At 38.9% G+C, this 18,385-nt stretch overlaps 2 protein-coding genes across 2 annotated transcripts; both read right to left on the bottom strand.

Moving 5' to 3' along the window:
* Window positions 1–407: 407 nt before the first annotated feature.
* LOC120317756 (vomeronasal type-2 receptor 1-like) lies at window positions 408–8,160 on the bottom strand. The gene is made up of 5 exons (XM_039364597.1): window positions 7,958–8,160; window positions 6,856–7,147; window positions 4,620–5,438; window positions 3,160–3,286; window positions 408–1,306 (listed from the first exon to the last, which is right to left on the bottom strand). Exons 1-5 carry the CDS (start codon window positions 8,158–8,160, stop codon window positions 408–410), a joined length of 2,340 nt encoding a protein of 779 aa, XP_039220531.1.
* Window positions 8,161–10,636: 2,476 nt separating this feature from the next.
* LOC120317755 (vomeronasal type-2 receptor 1-like) lies at window positions 10,637–18,361 on the bottom strand. Its single transcript, XM_039364596.1, has 5 exons — window positions 18,159–18,361; window positions 17,057–17,348; window positions 14,821–15,639; window positions 13,363–13,489; window positions 10,637–11,535 (listed from the first exon to the last, which is right to left on the bottom strand). Exons 1-5 carry the CDS (start codon window positions 18,359–18,361, stop codon window positions 10,637–10,639), a joined length of 2,340 nt encoding a protein of 779 aa, XP_039220530.1.
* Between the last annotated feature and the right edge of the window lie 24 nt (window positions 18,362–18,385).

The raw sequence follows: 18,385 nt of genomic DNA, 5'->3' as shown, positions 1-18,385 counted from the left end.
CAAATCAAACTTGATATGGACATCACCCAGCATACACTTCTAGAAAGGGATGAGGCAGTAGGAAACTTAAATTTCATATAATAAAGATACCTTGGTGGATGCAGAGTGAATGGTTAGACTGTTCATGATTTTTTTAAAAAAAAAAACAGAGTTAAATGTATATTAAATGCTCAAAAACATTTTACCTTTTATCTTTCAAAGATCACCAATCAATCCAAAACAAACTCACTACGACACTGAACTAAATACATATCTACAAAATATCCATTAGCTTTTTCCCATATTTATACAGTGGTTTATGAAGTGAAGCTATAAAAACCATGAACTGCCAGCTGCCCTTTATCCTTAAAGTCAATATGTCAAATCTCTTAAAAGGAAAAAAACGTTAGGTAAAACAATCTGATGTACTACATTCTCTTTATTAGTTGTTCCCTGTGGTTTAGCTCAGGCCGCAAAACAATGATGTAGCACTTTGGCAAGAATATGCATCCCAGTAATGCAGCGCTGGAAGACAAGATAGAGAAGACCTCCACAGCTACCATGGCTTTGCCTCTTGTGCTTAGATAGGCTGGAAGGAAGGAGACCCATACACTGCAAAAGACCAACATGCTGAAGGTGATGAACTTGGCTTCATTGAAACTGTCAGGTAATTTACGGGCAAGGAAAGCCACAATGAAGCTAGCAATGGCCAAGAAACCCATGTAGCCCAAGACACAATAGAAGAATGTAGCTGCCCCCTCATTGCACTGTAAAATCACTTCTTGGGGCTCTAAGTGCATCTCTAACTCAGGGAATGGGGGATATGTTGACAACCAAAGAGTACAAATACATACTTGAACAAGAGAACAGGAAAGGACAGCAGCAAAGGCCAATCTTTTCCCCACCCACTTCCTCATTTGAGATCCAGGTTTAGTGGCCATGAAAGCCACAACCACCGTGATGGTTTTGGCCAGTACACTAGAAATGGCCACTGAGAAGGTAATTCCAAAAGTTGGTTGTCTGAGAAGGCAGGTCACTTTGCCAGGTTGGCTGAGAAATAAAAAAGAGGAGAGAAAACAGAAGAAAAGCGAGACAAGGAGGGTATAGGTGAGAGACCTGTTGTTGGCTCTGACAATGGGAGTGTCCCTGTGTTTAATAAAAGTTCCAAGTATCCAAGATGTCAAGAGAAAGAAACAAAGAGCTGCTGAAGCTAAACCAATTCCTAAGGTTTCTTCAAAAGTTAGAAAGATCAGCCGTTTCAGGATACATCCTTTCTTTTCTTTATTTGGATAATGATCTTCTGAACATTCAAAACAGTCATCCATATCTGGAAGGAAAAGTCAATGAATTTGTCATCTATCCATTTTGTGTTTTTGAAAATTATAGGCTGTGTGGATGCCAGTTCTTATTCTTTTCTAAAATGTCCTTTCTGTTAAAATGATATTTAGAGTAGAATAGAATAGAACAGAACAGAATAGAATAGTAACTTTATTGTCACTTTGAATGTACACTAATTGGCATACATTAAAATGGAATTTCATTGCATACAGCTCTCAAAGGGAAACGTCCATCCCTTTATTTTATCGTGACTTTAAGTTACTCTTGTTGTCTATGTGGAGAACAATAGTTGGTTCTACAAATATCCATCCTGTGTGCCTTGGATGATAAAATAACTGATCCGTTCATAAGACATGTGTGACCTAGAGAAATTCCCTTTGCTTCTATGTATTTTCCAGTTTTTATGGAAGTTAAACCTTGGAAAGTGGCAGATCATGTGGAAAAGAAATGTTGCATTCATTGCAGCTAAACTGACCTTAATCAGTTTACAGCACTCAGAATGTTGAGGGTGAAGGTTCATTCTCTCAACTTTTTGTTACCAGGCTAGGTAACATTTTCAGTGGCATTTAGTAGATTTCTATTTCAGTGCTTTACTATTTACAAGAGCTTTAGGTGGGGATGTGTCAAGTGAGAGTCTTATGATGGGTCAGGTATGAGTCATGAGAGAGGGGCTTGTGATGGGCCTTGTGATGGGGAAGGTACTTCAGGTCATGATCATTGTAGAGTGTGAATTATCAGTGGCTGAGGTATGAGGCATCAATGAGAGGATGGTGATGGAACTTGACCCCCTGATAATTCTCAATAGCCCTGGCCTGAAGTAACCTCCCCATCATGAGCCCATCTGTGATGACTCACACCTGAGACATCATAAGACCCCCACTTGACACACTGATAGCTGAAGTCCTAATAAAGCAGATATATGAAACACAAGGACTGTGGGTCAGGGCCGGCCTGCCAAGGGCCCAAATTTGGCCCCTGGAGCTGTTCCAGAAATGGCAAGGGATCAGCCCCCACTGCCCCAGCCCCTGTTGCCCCAGCCCTGGCCCATCCCAACCCGGCTTAGCACCTTCCCAGTGCACACACAGGAAAAGGTGAGTGCTTGGAGGCTGGAGGTGCACAGGAACAGCTGCAGCTCATTTGCCTCATCCTGCTCTGCCCCTCCCAGCCTCGTCCCACCTCCCCGCACCTCGCCCGTCACACTTGGCCATTCCCGGCTTTGATGGTCCTCTCCTCATCCAGCTCTGCTTTGCTGGGCCTCGCCTCACTACACCCAGCTCCACTTTGCTGGGCCAGGCACCAAAGCACTGCTGAAAACAGTGGAGTCTGTATGTGTGCCTGTCTTGCCCACATCAGCCTTGCTCTCCACGGCATGCTACAGCTGATCTGAGGCAAGGAGAGCATAGCTGACGGGTGAGTTTGTAGCAGGCACACACACATACTCCACTCTTTTCAGTGGCCCTTCTTGCCACTGGGGCTGTTGCTTGCCTTCCTAAGCACTAGCGCCTCCATGCCCCACTCACTGGCTTGATGTCATAGCCTGCAAGGCTTCCCTTTCACTAGGATCATCCCACCCCCTAATGGGAAAGCCATGGGCTGTGGAAGCTACACTGTTAATATCTCCCCCTCACCTCACCCCTTCTTGAGCATGGTGGAGATAGAATGGGACTTTTAGGCCATGGAGCCTCTGCCTGCCAGCACGTGATAGGAGATCACAGGGGCTGTCGGGGGGACATGGCAGGTGAACAATGGTGGCATGCAGTTTCTGGCATGGGTGGGGGTCAGAAGCAAAACTGCCCTTTCGGCAGATGTAGAGTCAGTCCTGGCGTGAAATTGATAACCTACCAGTTCCATTAGAAATCTTTCCTTCTAGGCATGGAACGCAGTCATAGCAACAGAACTGACTGCCTTCAGCCCTTCTCTTCCAGGATCCAGGGAAACAGTGGTCATTACACAAAGAAACAGGAAGAACCTGCAGACATAAACATAGCCATTGATATGAAAGAATCCCGATTAAACAATGGAAATTATTTACATTGGGTTACATAAATGCCCCTGAACATTGTTAACATTTTTCAGGATTAGGGTTATTTGTTCCTTTGTATCTCAACATGATTGATACATAGTGGCACAATGGCTAGAATGCAGTATTGCATGCTAATTCAGGTCATTGCTAGGAATTCAAAGTTGACTCAGCCTTCCATCTTTCTGAGGTCAGTAAAACGAGCGCCCAGATTCTTGGGGACAATATGCTGATTCTGTAAACTGTTTAGAGAGGGCTGTAAAGCACGATGAAGTGGTATATACTATAAGTCTAAGCACTATCGCTATTACTTTTCAATAATGCAATAAACCAACAGTCCAATTGCTATTCATACCTGGTTAAAACCAGGATGCCAAAGGATTGTGTTCTCAATGATAACTTCTTTCCCTTTTGGAGCATTGGGGTGTAACTTTCCAATTTTAACTCTCTGAAATGATCTGTTTGGGAAAGTGATCATGTTGATAATGTCAAAGCCACCTGGACCTTCTCTTCTGTTTTTAAAGAAGACTCTTTCTCCAGCTGAGTTGTTAAAAGAAATCTCTTGAAGAAACTGGTGGAGCTACTTGGAGGAGAAAAATAAAGTCAAAAAGGAAACAATGCATCAGGAATTTCTCTTTCTTTTACTTTTCCTTCCAAGGAAACCAAATAACATTCCCTGTCTTCAAATACAGAAGAAGAAAATGTCAACACATCAAGAACAATCAATAACTGAAATATGGAACTTACTTTATCATTAATCGTCATGAGTACTTTAAAGATAGCAAACTCAGCAATTCTTCCGGTAATTTACCATAAATCTAAAAACCAACATCATTTCATGGAAATAACACACCTCTGCTACAATAGAACAATTGTCATAAGCTTTATGTTCCCAGGATAACAAACCTGCCTTGATTAAATTTCAAAAAATTAATAAAAAATGAAATGTTCCCATTTCAGAAAGATTTATTGGGTAAAAAACAAAGACTGCCTTTAGATGCCTCTCCATTGTATTCTTGGAACCAGGACTGATGAATTTATAAGTCAGGAAAGAAGAAATGGTGATTAATGGAATGATGATAGATACATTCATCCTTTTGACTAGAGCAAAATTTGCAAAGGCAGTATGACTTTTAAATCTCTTTTATTCCGTAACAAGGAACAATCTCTTGCAATAAAACTCTAGTTGCTTTAGGATCTCTAATGATATGTGGCCATAGGCCAGGGCAAACAAGTCATATCACATTGAGAATTACTATTTGCTAAAACATGGGGAGATTACCTGCCAAGGCTGCAGATTTGGAAATTCAACCCTTTGAATTTTTGTCCATTTGGGACTTGATCTCACTGCCTCATGCAAAGAATGTGCCACTGCATAAACAGCATTGTAGATACTGTAGCTTTGGCTAGTCACCTTCAACTCAAACAGAGGTGCAGGCAGATTCTCCAAATTCTCTTCCCCACTACAAGTTCCATTGATAGATGAAGGTAAGTCTGCCTTTGAAAACACACAATCAAACAATTGTTGCCAAACCTCTTGAAGAAATCCATCTTTATGGGTGGAAGGTTTGATGACTTGAAGAAATTGTTTAAAGCCTTGAATGTCTCTTGAATGCACTGTAAAGGAAAGAGCCCCATGGTACATCTGGAGATCCCAATTCCTTAGACTTCCCGTCAGTATGAAATCTATTGGGTTCATCAGGATCCAAACCTTTATTGATATGTCATTATTTTCTGGATCAAGTAGAAACATGACAGTTCTGAGCCACGTTATTGTGAATGATTCTCCATAGACAAGAAAAACATTCGCTTTCCGATCCATCAATTTATTAGAAATAATTGAGACTGAATCGAACAATTCTGACAAATCTTCTAAGTGGATATGTTGTGGAATTTTTTGTGTGAAAGCTAAACAGATCCCATTCTGTGAAAGCAACGGCTGCAGTTTCTGCAAAAATCTTTCTCCCTTCGTTTCAAATGCAAAGACTCCAATCCACCTCCATCCAAAATGGAGGAAAAGTTGTATAACTCCCATGTACTGATAGTCCTCATTTGGCACCATGCAATAAAGTGAAGATAATTTGTTACTCTGAAATTCTTCCTGAGCAAAAGAGCCATAGGTCAACTACAGGAAAAGAATGAAAGAAAGAAGGAAGGAAGGAAGGAAGGAAGGGAGGGAGGGAGGGAGGGAGGGAGGGAGGAAGGAAAGAAGGAAAGAAGAAAGACAGAAATATGAAAGGAAAGGAAAGGAAAAGAAAGAAGGAAAGCAAAATTATTATTTATGATAACCAGCGGAAAAAGAGGGAAAAATGACTCCTAGATGGAAACTGAAAAATTAAAAAGTTGTCAAACTCTAGGTACATTATGGTTTTGATGAACATTACAGCAATAAAACCCCCAAGATGAAATATTTTCTCACTGAATGAATATAACTGGACTACAAACTAAATTCAGTTTGCTACTATGGAGTTCTATGAACAGCTTGAAACCTGCTAACTATCTGAGCATGTAAACTCTTCCTAGCTTAGGAAAAAAGCTTTTTAAGAGCTAGAGTTATTGTGTTACCTTCTGCCATTCTTTGCCCCAGGTAGAGAATGCATGAAAGACTATCCACAAGACTCTGGAGGAATAGAAAGAGTCAAGTATGACTTCATTTACTGCAATTATTATAGAAATCTCCAAAAGTAACATAAAGCTCCAATTCTTCAACAATTTCCAGGGAAATCCATTGAATTTTACATTCAATTATTATTAACAGACACCAACCTAGACATAGAAAAGAGAGTTGTCACTATTGTTGTGTGACTTGGTGGAATTTAGCAGTGTGTTGAGGGCAGCAGTGAAAATGCTGGATAGCCTTGAGTTGGGAATGGGCAGGAAGTGACTGAGAGGAGATCCTCCTTAAAACCATGAGACATGATAGCAGTGTTCCAATATTTATGGGTTGCTACAAAGATGAAGGGTAAATAATTTACAAAGCTTCTAAAGGCAAGAGGAGAAACAATGGATGGAAACCAATCAAGGAGACAAACAATCTAAAAATAAGGAGAAATTTCCAATGGTGAGAATAATTAACCAATGAAACAACTTGCATTCAGAGGTTGTGGGTGCTCCATTACTGGAGGTTTGAAAAAGAGACTGGAAAATCATTTATCTGACATTGTATATGTTCTCCTGCTCAAAGAGTTTATGTAGTAATTGTGTAGCATGTGCTAGCCAGTCTTGCACTCCTTATCTCAACACAGCTTCGGAATTTACTACAGGTAGTGGTCAGATCAGAATATCAAATGACCCTCTCAAATAAGATTAATTTTGTACTGCAATTTATGATTTACATTTTACTTTTCTAATCTATCAAAGAAAAGGTTTTGATATACTTCACTGACTACTTTGAGCCAACCTATTGAGTTGTGGGGGAAAATTGCAGACAGGAGAAAAAAGTGGATTGAATTGAAGTCCTGCAGAAAGGCACACCAAAAAATAATCTCTGATATTCATTACAGATGAAGTCACATTACCTGTGGAATCTTGAAGAGGTTTATGCTTTCTGACATAAGGGATGAAGTAGGAGCACCTAGTCCTCCAATGATAGCCATGAGATTCTTCCGGATATCACATTTGTAGTTAGGGACAAATTCCTGGGATTTGAAAAGCAGGTCCAGAGTGGTACGATAGGTCAACCTTGGGTTGTAGTAACTATCATAGATATGGAACCCAAGAGTGATGTTAGGTAAAATCTTGGAGTCTTCATTGATCTCCTTCACAGCAAAGGCATTGGCAAGGACATGCTGATAAAATTTGGTTATTACACTGCAAATAAATTAAATACCCCATTGAAAAAAGAATTTCACAATTCTTGTAAAGTGGCAGCATTTCTATATGAATAACAAACCATCTCTCTTGGAAGTAGGAATAGAATATCTTTTCTAAAGTATTCAATAAATTTCCACAGAGTTCAATTTTACATTTTACCTGGTGTTTTCATGATTTGCAACAATGATATACAACAGCAAATAAAAGTAGTGACTTTTTTCAGTTAACAAATATAATTCTGACAATTTGGGCACAAAGTATAACAGGAACAGCTTCAGCAAGTATCACTCATTTACTCTATGTATGTTTTGTGAGGGCTGATCATGCAGAACATTTTTTAAATTACCTCAAGCTCATTAAATTTAAATTATACAATAAATTAATCATTATACTAAAGTCTTTCTCATGAAATACATATTATTTTGGTGTAAGAAGTCCTTCAATAGACTTTTTGTACCTACTTTTCATGCATTTCATGAGAAGGACATTAATATAATGTAAAGAAAATGCTTTCTTCTGTCACAAGGCAATACATTTGAATGATAAAGGCTTGTATGTGTGTTTGTGTGTGTGTGTGTGTGTGTGTTTGTGTGTATGTGTATGTGTAAACTCTGCATTTATTTTCAAAAGCTTTTATAGCTTTCTCATAAAAGTTTGGTGTAAGATGTCCTTCAATAGACTTCTTGCACCAAACTTTCATGCATTTCATGAGAAGGTCTTTAATAGAATGTAAAGGAAGCATATATCAGAAATTTTGGGGGACCTGGCTAAGCTAAGAAAATACATGGGAAAAATAAAACTTCTTACAGAGGTAAGTCATAAGGTTTTAGAGAAGGATGTTCCTTAAATTCAATTTCATAAAAGTGGTAAAAAATGTGAGACACCATCCCACCAATGACAAGATCACCAGGCTGGAACCACTCATGTGGAACAGGGAAAGCTTCACTTGAAGGGCATCTCAGAGTAGCTACCTTGTGCATCAGGAGCATCAAAAGGAATAACATCTTCATGCTTTTGGGATGGTGAAAATATTTTTGTCTTCCAGAGTATGTATGCACCCCAATGGTTCATCCACTGTTTAATCCAAAGATTTTATCTGAAAATGTCCTTCATGGGACAATCCATCAATTTCTGTTTGAAGAGCTATGCGGGTGCCAATTTTTATCTTGAATATCACCAGGATTGGAATATATATTCTGGCAAGGAAAAAAGGCAGGAGTGAACGTGAAGCAATGATCATTATTATCCCTTGTGCCAATTTCCCTGTGGTTCAAAAGTTAATTAACAACCAAACAGATACTTTAATTGATGTTGAATTGAAATGTTTTCATGCAAAGTCTTTAATATTTGAGCCTAGCTAAAAAAAAAATATGATGATTCCGATAGATAATTGTTTTATTTTTCATGGAGCAGTATGGTGGCCTACAGGGGGAGTTTTTGCCTCTCAGTTAGGAGGCTGTGAATTTGATCCTAGGTAGTGGCAGATGTTTTTCTCTTTGGGCACAAAATATCTGCTGTGAACTCCATGTAGGCATCAGGAAGGGCATCAGGTCAGTAAATGCTCAGGTCCATTCAGTCACCATGATTCCACCCCAAAGAAAGGGATTACAGTGTCATTAAAAGAAAAATTTTTTTTTTCATGAGATAATAAATGGCTAATAGTTTAATTATTTTTTTAACTGAACACAGGCCAATATAAATAGTCTACGTTAGAGCACCACAAACCACAATAGGAAATATTGAACTGATACACAAAGAAAAGAAAAATTGTGGTTACTGAGTGTGACTGTGAGAATTTCCATGGCTCTGTTCCAGTAGGTTGTGTGTTCCACCAACAAATCCTTGTCTTCATGTATAGTGTTCCATGAGGATCCCTGGATATCGTCTCTGAAACTGTCATGGCTACCTCACCATATGTTTGCTGCATATCTTGTGGGTGCTGCTTCCTTTATTGTTGATTGTTGATCGTAAGAAGCAAAATTTAAACTTCAGGATTTTGTTTGTCAATTCTGGTTGCTGCATATTAATCTGGTTTTTTAAAAACTATATTTAATCATATCCTCATTAGCAGGGAGAATTTAATTTTATAAAATGCTTTTGCTCAGCAAGTTTGGGCCTAACTAAGATTCCTGTAAGAAATAATTATTTTGCTATTGGTGAGATAACAAGTGTCTGATGGTTTAATAATAAGAAAATGCCAATTAAAATAATATATAGTAAGGGACAATGACAATAAAAATAGGCCTAATTGTTCAAATTCATGTTCATTTCTTACAATGGAGCAGGACTCCCATTTTTCATGTAAACTGAACTGAGTAGTTGAAGAGAGAAGAGGAAACATTTTTATTTATTAAGGAATGCAAATTAAACAAGATAGCCATTTGGATGAATTCACTCATATTTCCAGGCAGATAATGCTAATGTGAATCAACAGCAATATTTATATCATGAAATTAAAATACAGGACCCAAAGCAATTTATTTATTTATTTTAGTATTTTGACAAATAATTCAAAGCATCAAACATATCCAACACACTTTCCTCTTCCTATTTTTCCCCAAACAACAATGACCCTCTGAAGTGAGTTGGGCTGAGAGAGAGGGACTGTCCTAAAGTCACCCAGGTGGCTTTCATGGTTAAAGTAGAACTCATGGTCTTCTGCTTTTTAGCCTGGTGTGGTATTTTATTAGCCATATATTATATGATGGAAGGGGTCTCCACCAAAGGATTAGTGGAAGACACACCTAAATCAAACCAAATCAAATCAAAATCTATTACCGACATCAACCAGCGTATGTTTCTGATAAGGGATGAGGCAGAAGGAAGATTACATTTCATATCTCTTTAAATTGCACCATTATTAAAATTGGATAGTAGGGTACAATAAAAATATATTATTAATCATTTTCCATAGCCAGAAAGAACACATGATGTACTACATTCTCTTTATTAATTGTTCCCTGTGGTTTAGCTCAGGCCGCAAAACAATGATGTAGCACGTATATTACATGCATATATTACATAATATAAGGGGTCTCCTCCAAAGGACTAATGGAAGACATACCTAAGTCAAACCAAATCAAATCAAACTTGATATGGACATCACCCAGCATACACTTCTAGAAAGGGATGAGGCAGTAGGAAACTTAAATTTCATATAATAAAGATACCTTGGTGGATGCAGAGTGAATGGTTAGTCTGTTCATGTTTTTTTTTTAAAAAAAACAGAGTTAAATGTATATTAAATGCTCAAAAACATTTTACCTTTTACCTTTCAAAGATCACCAATCAATCCAAAACAGACTCACTATGATACTGAGCTAAATACATGTCTACAAAATATCCATTAGCTTTTTCCCATATTTATACAGTGGTTTATGAAGGGAAGCTATAAAAACCATGAACTGCCAGCTGCCCTTTATCCTTAAAGTCAATATGTCAAATCTCTTAAAAGGAAAAAAACGTTAGGTAAAACAATCTGATGTACTACATTCTCTTTATTAGTTGTTCCCTGTGGTTTAGCTCAGGCCGCAAAACAATGATGTAGCACTTTGGCAAGAATATGCATCCCAGTAATGCAGCGCTGGAAGACAAGATGGAGAAGACCTCCACAGCTATCATGGCTTTGCCTTTTGTGCTCAGATAGGCTGGAAGGAAGGAGACCCACACACTGCAAAAGGCCAACATGCTGAAGGTGATGAACTTGGCTTCATTGAAACTGTCAGGTAATTTACGGGCAAAGAAAGCCACAATGAAGCTGGCAATGGCCAAGAAACCCATGTAGCCCAAGACACAATAGAAGAATGTAGCTGCCCCCTCATTGCACTGTAAAATCACTTCTTGGGTCTCTAAGTGCATCTCTAACTCAGGAAATGGGGGATATGTTGACAACCAAAGAGTACAAATACATACTTGAACAAGAGAAGAGGAAAGGACAGCAGCAAAGGCCAATCTTTTCCCCACCCACTTCCTCATTTGAGATCCAGGTTTAGTGGCCATGAAAGCCACAACCACCGTGATGGTTTTGGCCAGTACACTAGAAATGGCCACTGAGAAGGTAATTCCAAAAGTTGGTTGTCTGAGAAGGCAGGTCACTTTGCCAGGTTGGCTGAGAAATAAAAAAGAGGAGAGAAAACAGAAGAAAAGCGAGACAAGGAGGGTATAGGTGAGAGACCTGTTGTTGGCTCTGACAATGGGAGTGTCCCTGTGTTTAATAAAAGTTCCAAGTATCCAAGATGTCAAGAGAAAGAAACAAAGAGCTGCTGAAGCTAAACCAATTCCTAAGGTTTCTTCAAAAGTTAGAAAGATCAGCCGTTTCAGGATACATCCTTTCTTTTCTTTATTTGGATAATGATCTTCTGAACATTCAAAACAGTCATCCATATCTGGAAGGAAAAGTCAATGAATTTGTCATCTATCCATTTTGTGTTTTTGAAAATTATAGGCTGTGTGGATGCCAGTTCTTATTCTTTTCTAAAATGTACCTTTCTGTTAAAATGATATTTAGAGTAGAACAGAACAGAACAGAACAGAATAGAAACTTTATTGTCACTTTGAATGTACACTAATTGGCATACATTAAAATGGAATTTCATTGCATACAGCTCTCAAAGGGACACGTCCATCCCTTTATTTTATCTTGACTTTAAGTTACTTTTGTTGTCTACGTGGAGAACAATAGTTGGTTCTACAAATATCCATCCTGTGTGCCTTGGATGATAAAATAACTGATCCGTTCATAAGACATCTGTGACCTAGTGAAATTCCCTTTGCTTCTATGTATTTTCCAGTTTTTATGGAAGTTAAAACTTGGAAAGTGGCAGATCATGTGGAAAAGAAATGTTGCATTCATTGCAGCTAAACTGACCTTAATCAGTTTATAGCACTCAGAATGTTGAGGGTGAAGGTTCATTCTCTCAACTTTTTGTTACCAGGCTAGGTAACATTTTCAGTGGCATTTAGTAGATTTCTATTTCAGTGCTTTACTATTTACAAGAGCTTTAGGTGGGGATGTGTCAAGTGAGAGTCTTATGATGGGTCAGGTATGAGTCATGAGAGAGGGGCTTGTGATGGGCCTTGTGATGGGGAAGGTACTTCAGGTCATGATCATTGTAGAGTGTGAATTATCAGTGGCTGAGGTATGAGTCATCAATGAGAGGATGGTGATGGAACTTGACCCCCGGATATTTCGCATCCTCCAATAGCCCTGACCTGAAGTAACCTCCCCACCATGAGCCCATTTCTGATGACTCACACCTGAGACATCATAAGACCCTCACTTGACACACCCACACCTGAAGTCCTTATAAAACAGATATATGAAACACAAGACCTGAGGGTCAGGGCCGGCCTGCCAAGGGCCCAAATTTGGCCCCTGGAGATGATCCAGAAATGGCAAGTGATCAGCCCATGCTGCCCCAGCCCCTGGCCCATCGCAACCCAGCTGGGAACCCTCCCAGTGCACACACAGGAAATGGTGAGCGCTTGGAGGCTGGAGGTGCACAGGAACAGCTGCAGCTCATTTGCCTCATCCTAATCTTCCTCTCCCAGCCTCGCCCCACCTCTCTCCATCTCTCCCGTCACACCTGGCTATGCCCGGCTTTGATGGTCCTCTCCTCATCCAGCTCTGCTTTGCTGGCCTTGCCTCACCACGCCCAGCTCCACTTTACTGAGCCAGGAACCAAAGCGCTGCTGAAAACAGTGGAGTGTGTATGTGTGCCTGTCTTGCCCACATCAGCCTTGCTCTCCACGCCATGCTACAGCTGATCTGAGGCAAGGAGAGCATAGCTGACGGGGCACACACACATACTCCACTCTTTTCAGTGGCCCTTCTTGCCACTGGGGCTGCTGCTTGCCTTCCTAGGCACTAGCGCCTCCATGCCCCACTCACTGGCTTGATGTCATAGCCTGCAAGGCTTCCCTTTCACTAGGATCATGCCACCCCCTAGCGGGAAAGCCATGGGCTGTGGAAGCTACATTGTTAATATCTCCCCCTCACCTCACCCCTTCTTGAGCATGGTGGATATAGAATGGGACTTTTAGGCCATGGAGCCTCTGTCTGCCAGCACGTGATAGGAGACCACAGGGGCTGTCGGGGGGACACGGCAGGTGAACAATGGTGGCATGCACTTTCTGGCATGGGTGGGGGTCAGAAGCAAAACTGCCCTTTCGGCAGATGTAGAGTCAATCCTGGCATGAAATTGATAACCTACCAGTTCCATTAGAAATCTTTCCTTCTAGGCATGGAATGCAGTCATAGCAACAGAACTGATTGCCTTCAGCCCTTCTCTTCCAGGATCCAGGGGAACAATGGTCATTACAGAAAGAAACAGGAAGAACCTGCAGACATAAACATAGCCGTTGATATGAAAGAATCCCGATTAATCAATGGAAATTATTTACATTGGGTTACATAAATGACCCTGAGCATTGTTAACATTTTTCAGGATTAGGTTTATTTGTTCCTTTCTATCTGAACATGATTGAGCTGTAGTGGCACAACAGTTAGAATGCAGTATTGCATGCTAATTCAGGTCATTGCCAGGAATTCAAAGTTGACTCAGCCTTCCATCTTTCTGAGGTCAGTAAAACGAGCGCCCAGATTCTTGGGGACAATATGCTGACTGTAAACTGTTTAGAGAGGGCTGTAAAGCACGATGAAGTGGTATATACTATAAGTCTAAGCACTATTGCTATTACTTTTCAATAATGTAATAAACCAACAGCCCAATTGCTATTCATACCTGGTTAAAACCAGGGTGCCAAAGGATTGTGTTCTCAATGATAACTTCTTTCCCTTTTGGAGCATTGGGGTGTAACTTTCCAATTTTAACTCTCTGAAACGATCTGTTTGGGAAAGTGATCATGTTGATAATGTCAAAGCCACCTGGACCTTCTCTTCTGTTTTTAAAGAAGACTCTTTCTCCAGCTGAGTTGTTAAAAGAAATCTCTTGAAGAAACTGGTGGAGCTACTTGGAGGAGAAAAATAAAGTCAAAAAGGAAACAATGCATCAGGAATTTCTCTTTCTTTTACTTTTCCTTCCAAGGAAACCAAATAACATTCCCTGTCTTCAAATACAGAAGAAGAAAATGTCAACACATCAAGAACAATCAATAACTGAAATATGGAACTTACTTTATCATTAATCGTCATGAGTACTTTAAAGATAGCAAACTCAGCAATTCTTCCGGTAATTTACCATAAATCTAAAAACCAACATCATTTCATGGAAATAACACACCTCTGCTACAATAGAACAATTGTCATAAGCTTTATGTTCCCAGGATAACAAACCTGCCTTGATTAAATTTCAAAAAATTAATAAAAAATGAAATGTTCCCATTTCAGAAAGATTTATTGGGTAAAAAACAAAGACTGCCTTTAGATGCCTCTCCATTGTATTCTTGGAACCAGGACTGATGAATTTATAAGTCAGGAAAGAAGAAATGGTGATTAATGGAATGATGATAGATACATTCATCCTTTTGACTAGAGCAAAATTTGCAAAGGCAGTATGACTTTTAAATCTCTTTTATTCCGTAACAAGGAACAATCTCTTGCAATAAAACTCTAGTTGCTTTAGGATCTCTAATGATATGTGGCCATAGGCCAGGGCAAACAAGTCATATCACATTGAGAATTACTATTTGCTAAAACATGGGGAGATTACCTGCCAAGGCTGCAGATTTGGAAATTCAACCCTTTGAATTTTTGTCCATTTGGGACTTGATCTCACTGCCTCATGCAAAGAATGTGCCACTGCATAAACAGCATTGTAGATACTGTAGCTTTGGCTAGTCACCTTCAACTCAAACAGAGGTGCAGGCAGATTCTCCAAATTCTCTTCCCCACTACAAGTTCCATTGATAGATGAAGGTAAGTCTGCCTTTGAAAACACACAATCAAACAATTGTTGCCAAACCTCTTGAAGAAATCCATCTTTATGGGTGGAAGGTTTGATGACTTGAAGAAATTGTTTAAAGCCTTGAATGTCTCTTGAATGCACTGTAAAGGAAAGAGCCCCATGGTACATCTGGAGATCCCAATTCCTTAGACTTCCCGTCAGTATGAAATCTATTGGGTTCATCAGGATCCAAACCTTTATTGATATGTCATTATTTTCTGGATCAAGTAGAAACATGACAGTTCTGAGCCACGTTATTGTGAATGATTCTCCATAGACAAGAAAAACATTCGCTTTCCGATCCATCAATTTATTAGAAATAATTGAGACTGAATCGAACAATTCTGACAAATCTTCTAAGTGGATATGTTGTGGAATTTTTTGTGTGAAAGCTAAACAGATCCCATTCTGTGAAAGCAACGGCTGCAGTTTCTGCAAAAATCTTTCTCCCTTCGTTTCAAATGCAAAGACTCCAATCCACCTCCATCCAAAATGGAGGAAAAGTTGTATAACTCCCATGTACTGATAGTCCTCATTTGGCACCATGCAATAAAGTGAAGATAATTTGTTACTCTGAAATTCTTCCTGAGCAAAAGAGCCATAGGTCAACTACAGGAAAAGAATGAAAGAAAGAAGGAAGGAAGGAAGGAAGGAAGGGAGGGAGGGAGGGAGGGAGGGAGGGAGGAAGGAAAGAAGGAAAGAAGAAAGACAGAAATATGAAAGGAAAGGAAAGGAAAAGAAAGAAGGAAAGCAAAATTATTATTTATGATAACCAGCGGAAAAAGAGGGAAAAATGACTCCTAGATGGAAACTGAAAAATTAAAAAGTTGTCAAACTCTAGGTACATTATGGTTTTGATGAACATTACAGCAATAAAACCCCCAAGATGAAATATTTTCTCACTGAATGAATATAACTGGACTACAAACTAAATTCAGTTTGCTACTATGGAGTTCTATGAACAGCTTGAAACCTGCTAACTATCTGAGCATGTAAACTCTTCCTAGCTTAGGAAAAAAGCTTTTTAAGAGCTAGAGTTATTGTGTTACCTTCTGCCATTCTTTGCCCCAGGTAGAGAATGCATGAAAGACTATCCACAAGACTCTGGAGGAATAGAAAGAGTCAAGTATGACTTCATTTACTGCAATTATTATAGAAATCTCCAAAAGTAACATAAAGCTCCAATTCTTCAACAATTTCCAGGGAAATCCATTGAATTTTACATTCAATTATTATTAACAGACACCAACCTAGACATAGAAAAGAGAGTTGTCACTATTGTTGTGTGACTTGGTGGAATTTAGCAGTGTGTTGAGGGCAGCAGTGAAAATGCTGGATAGCCTTGAGTTGGGAATGGGCAGGAAGTGACTGAGAGGAGATCCTCCTTAAAACCATGAGACATGATAGCAGTGTTCCAATATTTATGGGTTGCTACAAAGATGAAGGGTAAATAATTTACAAAGCTTCTAAAGGCAAGAGGAGAAACAATGGATGGAAACCAATCAAGGAGACAAACAATCTAAAAATAAGGAGAAATTTCCAATGGTGAGAATAATTAACCAATGAAACAACTTGCATTCAGAGGTTGTGGGTGCTCCATTACTGGAGGTTTGAAAAAGAGACTGGAAAATCATTTATCTGACATTGTATATGTTCTCCTGCTCAAAGAGTTTATGTAGTAATTGTGTAGCATGTGCTAGCCAGTCTTGCACTCCTTATCTCAACACAGCTTCGGAATTTACTACAGGTAGTGGTCAGATCAGAATATCAAATGACCCTCTCAAATAAGATTAATTTTGTACTGCAATTTATGATTTACATTTTACTTTTCTAATCTATCAAAGAAAAGGTTTTGATATACTTCACTGACTACTTTGAGCCAACCTATTGAGTTGTGGGGGAAAATTGCAGACAGGAGAAAAAAGTGGATTGAATTGAAGTCCTGCAGAAAGGCACACCAAAAAATAATCTCTGATATTCATTACAGATGAAGTCACATTACCTGTGGAATCTTGAAGAGGTTTATGCTTTCTGACATAAGGGATGAAGTAGGAGCACCTAGTCCTCCAATGATAGCCATGAGATTCTTCCGGATATCACATTTGTAGTTAGGGACAAATTCCTGGGATTTGAAAAGCAGGTCCAGAGTGGTACGATAGGTCAACCTTGGGTTGTAGTAACTATCATAGATATGGAACCCAAGAGTGATGTTAGGTAAAATCTTGGAGTCTTCATTGATCTCCTTCACAGCAAAGGCATTGGCAAGGACATGCTGATAAAATTTGGTTATTACACTGCAAATAAATTAAATACCCCATTGAAAAAAGAATTTCACAATTCTTGTAAAGTGGCAGCATTTCTATATGAATAACAAACCATCTCTCTTGGAAGTAGGAATAGAATATCTTTTCTAAAGTATTCAATAAATTTCCACAGAGTTCAATTTTACATTTTACCTGGTGTTTTCATGATTTGCAACAATGATATACAACAGCAAATAAAAGTAGTGACTTTTTTCAGTTAACAAATATAATTCTGACAATTTGGGCACAAAGTATAACAGGAACAGCTTCAGCAAGTATCACTCATTTACTCTATGTATGTTTTGTGAGGGCTGATCATGCAGAACATTTTTTAAATTACCTCAAGCTCATTAAATTTAAATTATACAATAAATTAATCATTATACTAAAGTCTTTCTCATGAAATACATATTATTTTGGTGTAAGAAGTCCTTCAATAGACTTTTTGTACCTACTTTTCATGCATTTCATGAGAAGGACATTAATATAATGTAAAGAAAATGCTTTCTTCTGTCACAAGGCAATACATTTGAATGATAAAGGCTTGTATGTGTGTTTGTGTGTGTGTGTGTGTGTGTGTTTGTGTGTATGTGTATGTGTAAACTCTGCATTTATTTTCAAAAGCTTTTATAGCTTTCTCATAAAAGTTTGGTGTAAGATGTCCTTCAATAGACTTCTTGCACCAAACTTTCATGCATTTCATGAGAAGGTCTTTAATAGAATGTAAAGGAAGCATATATCAGAAATTTTGGGGGACCTGGCTAAGCTAAGAAAATACATGGGAAAAATAAAACTTCTTACAGAGGTAAGTCATAAGGTTTTAGAGAAGGATGTTCCTTAAATTCAATTTCATAAAAGTGGTAAAAAATGTGAGACACCATCCCACCAATGACAAGATCACCAGGCTGGAACCACTCATGTGGAACAGGGAAAGCTTCACTTGAAGGGCATCTCAGAGTAGCTACCTTGTGCATCAGGAGCATCAAAAGGAATAACATCTTCATGCTTTTGGGATGGTGAAAATATTT

The sequence above is a fragment of the Crotalus tigris genome, unplaced genomic scaffold, assembly GCF_016545835.1.
Source record: "Crotalus tigris isolate CLP2741 ecotype Arizona unplaced genomic scaffold, ASM1654583v1 scf7180000019817.510193, whole genome shotgun sequence".
Taxonomy (NCBI): Eukaryota; Metazoa; Chordata; class Lepidosauria; order Squamata; family Viperidae; genus Crotalus; species Crotalus tigris.
This window is presented reverse-complemented; position numbering and strand designations above follow the sequence as displayed.

Excerpts from the sequence above, each read along its gene's own strand:
- LOC120317755 (XM_039364596.1), bottom strand. The coding sequence starts at position 18,361 with ATGAAGATGTTATTCCTTTTGATGCTCCTGATGCACAAGGTAGCTACT. Across the intron at positions 15,640-17,056 it reads ACCTCTTCAAGATTCCACAG|GAAGAATTTCAGAGTAACAA; the intron begins GTAATGTGACTT and ends TCTTTTGCTCAG. Across the intron at positions 13,490-14,820 it reads CAAATCTGCAGCCTTGGCAG|GTTCTTCCTGTTTCTTTCTG; the intron begins GTAATCTCCCCA and ends TTATGTCTGCAG.
- LOC120317756 (XM_039364597.1), bottom strand. The coding sequence starts at position 8,160 with ATGAAGATGTTATTCCTTTTGATGCTCCTGATGCACAAGGTAGCTACT. Across the intron at positions 5,439-6,855 it reads ACCTCTTCAAGATTCCACAG|GAAGAATTTCAGAGTAACAA; the intron begins GTAATGTGACTT and ends TCTTTTGCTCAG. Across the intron at positions 3,287-4,619 it reads CAAATCTGCAGCCTTGGCAG|GTTCTTCCTGTTTCTTTGTG; the intron begins GTAATCTCCCCA and ends TTATGTCTGCAG.